Source organism: Trachymyrmex septentrionalis, unplaced genomic scaffold (assembly GCF_001594115.1).
Source record: "Trachymyrmex septentrionalis isolate Tsep2-gDNA-1 unplaced genomic scaffold, Tsep1.0 scaffold19, whole genome shotgun sequence".
Lineage (NCBI taxonomy): Eukaryota > Metazoa > Arthropoda > Insecta > Hymenoptera > Formicidae > Trachymyrmex > Trachymyrmex septentrionalis.
The window spans coordinates 5547272-5557378 of record NW_017305071.1 but is presented as its reverse complement, the minus strand read 5'-3'; the positions used below and the strand labels follow the sequence as shown (position 1 = coordinate 5557378).

General features: G+C 29.8%; 1 protein-coding gene across 3 annotated transcripts in view; it reads right to left on the bottom strand.

Annotated features, from left to right (window-relative positions):
• Positions 1–955: 955 nt before the first annotated feature.
• The window catches only part of LOC108746768 (patatin-like phospholipase domain-containing protein 3), a 21101-nt gene continuing 11949 nt past the window's right edge, over positions 956–10107 (bottom strand). Inside the window, exons 2-13 of one of the 3 annotated variants that reach the window (XM_018483718.1) lie at positions 5569–5681; positions 4865–4984; positions 4447–4635; positions 4186–4269; positions 3929–4105; positions 3572–3747; positions 2650–2760; positions 2145–2302; positions 1888–1975; positions 1703–1793; positions 1396–1591; positions 956–1258 (exon numbers count right to left, since the gene is read on the bottom strand). In XM_018483718.1, coding sequence (XP_018339220.1) covers positions 1047–1258; positions 1396–1591; positions 1703–1793; positions 1888–1975; positions 2145–2302; positions 2650–2760; positions 3572–3747; positions 3929–4105; positions 4186–4269; positions 4447–4635; positions 4865–4984; positions 5569–5681 — 1715 coding nt within the window. In that variant the 3' untranslated portion in view covers positions 956–1046. The remainder of the gene's footprint in view (positions 1259–1395; positions 1592–1702; positions 1794–1887; positions 1976–2144; positions 2303–2649; positions 2761–3571; positions 3748–3928; positions 4106–4185; positions 4270–4446; positions 4636–4864; positions 4985–5568; positions 5682–10107) is intronic. The other 2 variants (XM_018483720.1, XM_018483719.1) reach the window with 2 other exon arrangements.

Here is a 10107-nt window from a genome sequence, read left to right as displayed (position 1 = left end):
TAATATATATATATATATATATATATATATATATATATTTCAAATGAAATGTCATTTTCTCTTCTGAAGTTTAGCATTGCCCTTTATTTTCAGTTGTTTATTATTTATATTATACTCGTCTCGATGTTTTTTCTAAAAAAAATTGGTTTTCCAGAGTTTCTTCCTAGAGTCAAAAATACCGATGGTTTAGGTATGTTCTTCCGTCACCGATATATCAGTCTCTTTATGTGAGATAATGTGTCAATTCACGCAAACATTCGTTATTACTGAGTTGAATTTTCGAATCAGTAAATTTAGATTAAGAATAGAATACTGTTGTACGTCATAAAGACGTTTAAGATGCATGTTGCATCATTTTGGCACGATTCGTATTCGATAATTGTGCTTGTGTATTCAATGCTTTATCTTGCAAGAACATACAGAATGGAATGTAGATGTTTTAATAAACATCGGACAGTTAACTTCGAATACCATACATATAAAATATAGTAAAAGGCATTTACAGTACTGTATATATGAATCTATGTACAGATCTATTATCTCTAGAAATTTTATTTTATGATTATAATAATGATATAAAATATTTCAGATTATGACGTTAAACTTTCAGGTAGCATTAAAATTATACATTTAGATGTCTAGATGGAAAAGTAACAACAAAAAGCTTTGTAAAAGGTTTTTAAAATTTTTCGAAATCTTTGATTTATATTTTTACAAATATCTCACAAAATATTTGTGAAAATATAAATATACCATAGAGATACATATGATTAAACTCATCTTATAGAACATTTTAATTTAAATGTTAAGAAAATTATAGTTTTATTTAATATATCATATGAGATCAATTTTTCCTTTTAAAATTCCTGAACAATTTGTGTTACTTTCGTATTTGAATATATAAATGCATTAAAATATTTCAATCTCATCATTTTATAAATTTTTTATGGCTAATTAAATAGCGCACATATGTTCTTGCAAGCTATTATCTAATAAGACACATCTTTAATTATATATGGTAACAATAACAAGCTATTATCTTATTTCTATAGCAAGCTTGTGGATGGTTGATCTACTTCCGGTCGACTATCCGGAGATTTAGGCATTTCTGCTTGCTCTAGATTCTTCTCCACTTCCCACTCACTTTCTGGATCAGAGAATATATTTGCGTTATCCAGTATATCGTCTTCTACTGATACATCCGACAAATTCTCCATGCTTCGTAGATTTTCGTCGGTATAAAGAGACTCTACAGTTGCTGCACATATTTTTCAAAATTTAAATTAAAAATTTATTTAGACTAACGGTTAAAATTGGATAATTCAATTGAATATTAAAATATTGATCATGAATCTATATCGTTGATGTTTCTTATGAAAAGAAAATGCCAATTACCGTCAAGTGTGTGCTGAGATAACCATGAAGGTTCATCCCATTCATCGAATTGGAGTTTTTTGTTAGTGTCAACTTCATCTATGGAAAGCATAGTATGCGATTCTGATTCCGTTACATCGAAGATTTCTGTCACTTGCACTTTATTGTTATCATCCATGTAATAATACGCTATGACTGCCTCTTGATCCGAAGTTGTCTAGTAAAAGTCATAAGATTCGATGTAAAAATTGATTTTAAAATCTATTTAAACTGTGTTTTAAACATTATACTATTATTCTCACATTATATTATTATTCTTATTACTCACTTGGAGAATATTTTCGAAAGTATCGTCCACTGATGCAAAGTCGCCCATATTTATTACACAACTCGATTTTCTTGAATCTTTCCATTGCCCACTATAACAAAAAGTTTTTAAGAATAATAAACATTAATTCAAAAATTTGTGAAATATAATTTTACAAAAGAACTATCTCCAATAAAATTACTTACCATTCGTTGTATTGGAGAGTCAAATTCAGGTTCTTTTGCTTTTTATATATAATGTCTGTTTCTTCTATAGCTTGCACATCGTACGTATCTGTAAACATTTGAAAATATAAGAATTCGAATGCCAAATATTTAGGCCATATTCTTTTCACATGTGTTATATTTATAAGGCAATTAGATAATAAAAAATGTCATTATAATTTAAAAATTTATTAATCAATTTAAAGATTCAAAAAACTTATTGATCGGGATATACTCACTCGAATCATATTCCATAATGTTGAAATAACATTTGATTGTTTGAGGCAAAGGCTCGGCATAGACATTGATCTTTGGGAACATTATACTCAATTGCTCCAAGAAAAGTTTAGTTAATTCCATTAAATTATGTCGTAGTTTCGGGACACTCGTAATGAATCTGAAATAAGAAAGATATGCTTTTCATTAATTTCAAAGCAAATTATTATAAAATATTACAAGTATTTATATATATTACAAACAAACATCTGTCCGTCGATATACTTTTATTTTTTTTAATCTTTTGCACCTCTACAAAGTACATAAATTCGCAACTAATATAAAAATTCGCGCGCGTATTACAGTGCTTTCATAAAAGAAACTGACAAGAGTTTAATATGTATGTAAAAATGTATATTTATAATTGAAAATAAGACAATGAATGCTTTAATAATTTCATAGATACACCTTAAGGCTTAAGGTATGACGAAATAAAGAAAGCATTACATCTGAAAATTTTATGCTTACCGAGAGTGTGTTAAATGCTTATTGTGAGTAAGTGCCTGTTGCGGGATATGTAGAATATTTCCGACTACTTTGTATTCCAAGGTACGAGTTTCTATCTTGTTACCAATCAGACTACCAATGACATGCATAACGTTAAATACAATATCACAAGCGGTAATTATGCATAAAATTGCATCAATTGACTGAATCTGTGATATGTACCAACGTTGATAATGTTGCGCATGCAATGCAGTGCAAAGTAAATAATAAAACAAAACTTAAGGTGATTCCTGTCTAAAGGATTAAAAAATTATCTATATTGCAATCTCTTAAACTTCAAAAAATCTTCAAAAAATTTATAAAATATTCAAAATAATATAAAATAATGAAGCCAGCGATTCAATTTAATTTTTATATACATAATCACAATAGTGTGTGACATTTTTATATAAATTATAAATTTTTTCGTTCATTTAAAATAAGATGAAATTTTTCAATCAATATGTGGTCGAAAAATGTTTTTCAAAACGAAGCATAACGATTTTTATTCTAAAAACACTGTAAATCTATACTTTATATACTAAAGAAATATTAACTATAAAATTTCGAACACGAAAACAAATATATGCATATAAAATCTCAAATTTTTATATTCGTTTTTTTTTTTAACAAAAAATATTTGCTTTGGAAATCATCTTCTAGACAGAAATATTTCTTAATAATTGATCAATATTTAATAATATTGAAAAATATTAATTTACAAAGTATATACATACATATATTTGCAGCATGCAACACCACCAATTAATGAAATAACGGAAAGCATTAAATATAATACTTATTTTTAAATATATATGCGTGCATTTGTATAAAAACCATTTCCTATATGAAGCATATGTGTGATGCAATATTTACATGCACATATATTTCAATAGCTACTTACTTTGTGATTGTAGCGTACATTACATCTGCCGGTAGCGTGCAGGGCAAACTCAACAACGACAGCAACTTCATACTACGATGCTTGAACAACCAGTTAATAAGTCCCTTGTTGGCCGAATCTATAGCATCTTGGAATATTGTCATCACAGTCTCAGGCATATTAGCTACCAATGCTTCCTAAAAATGGAATGTCAAGAACATAAAAAATAAGGCTAATTTAAGAAAATAATTTTTTTTTAAATTATTTAAGAAAATAAATTGAGTTTTTTAATTAAACTTTAAAAGAGTTTTAAGAGACTTTTAAGAGAGAAATATTATCAAATACATTGTTGCTGAAAGTATTGTGAATTTCTCTCACCTGTCTATGCATTTTACATTCTAAGCATTCCGGATCATATTCCATACTATCGTCGATCGTTTCCTGAACTATGTATGTAGACTGAACCGCGAGACACCTCGTGCAGTTTAGTAGATTATTACGATGTAGAAATCGCAATGCATCGTCGAATCCTTGGTTACACATACTCGAGAGTATCTATAATTTAAAAGTACATAAAATTATGTTTGTTACATTTAACGCAATATCAAAAGACATAATTAATATTTTCATTTTACCTCTGTTTTAGGCGGAAAGAGTATTTTCGTGAATCTGTATATATTTTGTCTGGAAAGTTCTATGCTTGTATTGGCGACATTGACCTGCAAGATACAAGAATATGTATAATTAATGATCTTATAAAGTTTAACCAGGATTAACTAAGTGAGCGTACACTCGTTAACTTAATTACATGTATTGTATTATCGAAGATATGTTAATTTTTTCAAGAAGAATTTTTTCAAGAAATTAGTTTATTAATACGCGCAATCAATACATACGTGAAAAAGTTGAGAGGAAATGTCCCTCGGACATATATCGCTCTCTCCGCAGAACGGACTAACGGTTATAGTATTTTCATCGAGCGTAGGAAGATTGTCGCTAAAACCACCGTCCATGTATCTGATGCCGTGGAATCGTGGTGGCAGTAAACCAGAAAATAGTGGCACGAACGAAGAGGCTAATAAAGCCTGTAGAAAATCAAAAACATAAAAGACTAAGTAAATAACTCATCAAGGAAAAGAAAAATTGTTACAATTGGCATGAAAAAATAGATTTTAAAATTTGTGCATACACGAAATTTTTCTGACGAGATAGAAAATTATTTTCCAAGATATTTCCTAATATCCTAATCCTTCGTTTTACTAATAATTTATCGCGAATAAATGTCTCACAACCTAACATATATACTTTTCTTACCTGCATCAAATCATCCTTTGAGTTGAATTGAGAGACGATCACGTTCTTACCATCATAGACTCTCGTTAGAGAGATATGTAATTTTCCGTTAACACGAATATGTGCGTCATCTGGTAAAAACTGGAATAAAAGTAAGATAGTAAGAGTAAAAATAAAAATAGCTGTAAATATAACATGCATCTCTATTATAAGAAATCTGAATTAGTAAGAGATTTATATAAGTATAATAGCTCTGTTTGCGTTGCTTGCACTTTTTGCATTCATTTTCAATATCTTAATTCACTGTCTTCTTTTTCAACGAATATACATTTGTTCAGTCAAAATTGCCAGAAGATGCGTAATTACTATTATTGTCAATAATAACAGAATCTAGGAATTTAGTTTGCAGAACTCGAGGCTTCGTTTTTTGCATGCATTGTTGGATAATGCCAAAAACATTATTCAGGTCAGGTAAAAAATTTTTCTTGCACGAATATCTAATATAAATATAAAAGTACATAAATATGTATAAACATATTTCATATATATGTGATTTTGTATATGTCATGAATATTTATGTATATATGTTTGTGTATGTTGATACATATTTATATATATTCATGCATGAAAAATTTTTTACCGAGAGAATTAGAACCAAAACGGTCAGACTGCCAGATGTAAATTCTAATATGGAAAGTTATCATTTTTTATTCCACTTCACTCACCTTCCGCAAGCCGTCCAGCAATATCTCTTGTATATTGAACGATGGACTGAACGGTCCGAGCGTACGTTGTCGTGCTTCACGTGCCACACGTAATACATTGCTCGTCATTTCGCCTAAAGAGAAAGAAAAAAACAATCCTGAATCAGAGCAGGATCAATCTGAGACTGTTATTCGCGAATTTGCCACCGATACATCATTAGAATTCGATTGAAAATAATAAATCCATCCATACATTTGCGGTACTTAATGGAGAGGCTGCATAAGTTATCGAGTGAAGCAAGTTCTCAGATAAGAATATTCGAAAGTAGGTATAACGGAACAAAATGCAACAAACTCCCGTTATAATCACGTCACAATTTCATGCAACCAATTTCTTTAAAGTAAAATTTATTTAATCAAATATATTAAAGGATTCATGGCTGATATTCATAATCAAGTTCTATTTTAAGAGACCGTTTTAACCGAAAAAATACATTCGCTTACAAATGTAAAAAAGATCATTTTAAAATTTATACAAAAATTATAATGTAAAAATATGTTATACGTCGAGTAATTTTGAAAAGATCTTATTGTAAATGTACAAGAACAATCGTATAAGTAATATTTAAAGATGCGAACATGCCTTTTAATTTATCATCTTAAGATGGTTTTAAATATAAAGAATGAAACCTATGATACACACACACACACGCGCGCGCACACACAGATTTGCAAATTATACATGAATTTATATCTCTAAAAAATGATATTAATTATCTGTGACTTTGTGTTGAATGATGCATAGTTTTCATTCTTTATATTTAAAACCATCTTAAGATGTCATAAATTAAAAGGCATATTCGCATCTTTAAATATTACTTATACGCAATACGGTATTAACGATAAGATATTTACCACCAAAATATCAATTGACATTGTCTTCAATAAAATATCGGATAAAAAAGAAGATTTTAAGAGAACTGTATTAAAAGTTTAATTAAGAATTGTGTATGTGTAATTTTATCAAATCTTATTGTTAGTATCTAGAATTAATCTAACAAATAAGTATAATTAATAAAAAGATCGTATCTCTCTTATCTCTTTTGTCTTAATTAGTTTTATCCTTATTAGATATTTTATTCAGACTCTTAATTAACTGCGAAAATGCTGCAGTTTATGATTCATACTCAATGATCAACAACGTTTCTATCACTAATGAGATATTCGCTTTCTATTAATTTATTGATCTTTTTAAATAACAAGGATTTTTTATAAGATATCGTTAAAGAGTTTCTCGAACGTATTCACTATAGTCATCAAAAAAATTAAGTCTTACAATCAATGTAAAAATACAACACGAGTCGTAGCTTTCTTTGAATATCTACGGCATAAGCAAAATACGAAAGCGAAGTTTTAAAATGTTAATATCGCAATGTTGATGTTATACATAAAATGAAACGATGTTGAAAAATACTTAAAAATATGCTGCTTTTCAAAATTATCGCGATGTTTATGATAAATCAATAATAAATATAAATGCGTGCGTTTATTAAAACTTTATGTCCTTTTGTTTCTGTGGCATTATTAGCTTCAAGTCCAATTCAGAAGACAAACCTACGTGAAGAAAAAAAGAGCGATAAGAAAAGAGGAAAGATATCGTTGTGCGTGTATTATCTTCCGATCGACCACGCGATATTTCTTGTTGAAATAATATTTCATAATCTCTTTGATCCTTAAGAAATTATCTATTATAAAAAGTCGCGGAATGACGTATGAAACATTTTGTACAGTGACGCCTACGCGGGGTATCTCGTAATTTATGATTAAGTCAAAAGGTTAAAATCGCTTATACAAGATGAGATATTTCGAATCAAAACTCCATCCTGAATTATTTAATACAAATTTAATACAAAAAATTAACATAAAAGTACTTAAATATCCTCTTCCGCGTAATGAGATTTAAATCTGCAAGAAAAGCAACACAATAACGATGATCCCAGTTTAAAAAAGGAGCAAATATGAAAGAATAATTTTCTTCGAGTTCAATTTTTAGTTATCCTTCTAAATGTTCGCGCGACTGAGGTATATATCACTCATTTGCTACATAACTCTAAAAAAATTGTAATTCTTAAATTATCTACAAAAAAAAATTTTGATAAGAATTTAATTTATCTTGAGTGAAAAATTTAAATTTCACTACAATTTTTTTCGTTTACTCTTCTAAAATTAGTACACTAAATCGTTACATCAAAATTGCATTAAAAAGAGATACTGCAAAATTTTAGTGATTTAAAATGATTCAAAGCATTCGAACTGAAAAAATTCTTTTTTATAATTTTTATACCGTTATCGTAACAAATGATCGTTTTAAACATCTCCGGCTTGCATTTGGATAATCTACAAATAAATACTGTGAATTTTCAAATTTCGCTGCCAATGCGATGGCCGTTGCACAGGCTGCAAATCTCGCCGAGATAAGCACGTGCATCTATGTTAAGGTTCGCGTAATGTTTACGTTCGGCCAGGCGCGCGCGCTTGATCTTGAAGTCGAAAAAGAAAAGAAGTCATTCTTTGATATAGCGATTATTTCGGATTTCTCAATTCCTATGCAACGTCATATAATGGACTGATGAGACAATCGCCGAAAGACGAGAAACAAATAAGTAGAGAGACAGAGAGAAATAAAATAGCTGCGTAAGGGTTATCAGATGATGTGCGCAAATGTTGGGGAGTCAGCCGAGAGTCAGCGCAAACCGATGTAAACGTCAGCGTATCCGATACGCAGCTTAACCGATAGATAGGAAACAGCATAGCTTTGTTCGCAGTATCTCTCATGCCTGGCCGTAGAGATATGGACGAGAGCTGACATCACGTGTCGGAATCGTTCGCGGTTCTACGCCGCGCGATCGTAGCATCCGTAGCGCAGAAAGATCAAGGAGAAATGATGACACCATTAGGCTTCAGCCAGTATAGACGAAATTTCTTTCTTAAGGATCCAAGCAAAAGCCGAAATGCTATGATATTAAATAACAAAGCTGCTCGTTTTTAGAAAAATATAGACTGGTATTCACAGTTTATTCTTATTTTAAAGTCGTCTTAAATTAATGTTTTATGATGCAGCTCTGGTCGGTATTCATAGATCGATATATTAATAATCAAATCTTTCAGTGAAAAATGTAAAAAAAACCCATGAGAGCCAACATCAGCTATTCGGATGTATAAAAATTCTTTATTTTTCGTGTGAGTGTAACAAAACAAAGAAAATATACGTTTCAACCCTTCAATTCAGGTCCTTGTCAATATAAAATATATAAATCAAAATTACATAATTAACGCAAATTCCAAGTTGATGATTTTCGACAAATTAATTCTTTCTTCTTTATCCAAATGTCAAATTAGATAAAGTAAAATTGAAGTCATATGCATTGCGTCACTACGTAGAATCACATCGCTCATCAGATTGTCAGATTTGACGTACGCGTTTTCTCGCGGCTTCACGTAAAGGACTTGTGGTGTCGACAATCAGAGGTACAATGAGATATTATGTAATTTCGATTTATATTTTATATTGATAAAGCCGAATTGAAGGATTTTCGTGAAACGTATATTTTATTTGTTTTGTTACACTTACACGAAAAATAAAGAATTTTTGTGCATCCGAATAGATGTTGGCTCTGATGGGCTTTTTTACATTTTCCACTGATACATTCTTTCGAGCCTCATTATATATATTTGTTCAATCAGTTCTTACTTTAAGACTGTCTTAAGTAATGTCTTTAATCTTAAGATGATATACACTGTCAGATGTCAAACGAGCAATAGTAAAGTCCTGAATATACAATACGAGGCAACAGCGATAGCGACAAATGCTATAATACATGTTATACAAATTTTATACCTATACTTAATGTAAAACAAAGTTTTTCTTTTTTATTTCTTATAATCGTTCCTTTCTAGAATTTGATTTGCTACGTTGGAATAAATGATTGTGATTTATGGAGCCAGAGGTTAGTCATTTGGCTAAACAACAAAGTGATAAATTTTGGCAACTTCTAACCAGACAGTAGAGATATGCTCATCTTCAGACTCACATAGAATTTAATTTCAACATTGTTGCAATACTTTGTCAAGACATTTACGAAAATTATCTACGAATTTGCTGAAGATGGTTTGAAGAAAACCGAAACGTTCAAATTTGGTTGTAGCAACAATTTACATCTTTATATTATGTAAATATTTTTTAATAATTATACTTTATTGCGCACCAATTTCCGCGCTGTGCTCACACACACACATTGCCCGATATACTCCATATATAATAAAGTCTCTTTAAGGAGAAAACATGTAAAATATTAACTTACTTTCAATGGTACAAATTCAATTGCGTTATAATTCATATGCTATAATTTGAAAGCAGATGGAAGGGTATATTACAATCTGTACACAGATTGATTGGCCTTTTTATTTCTTTTGCGGCATTGTGCAACAGGAAGCGACAATAATATATGTATATCGGCGCGCAGTTTAAATGACTACAAATATGATATATATATATATATA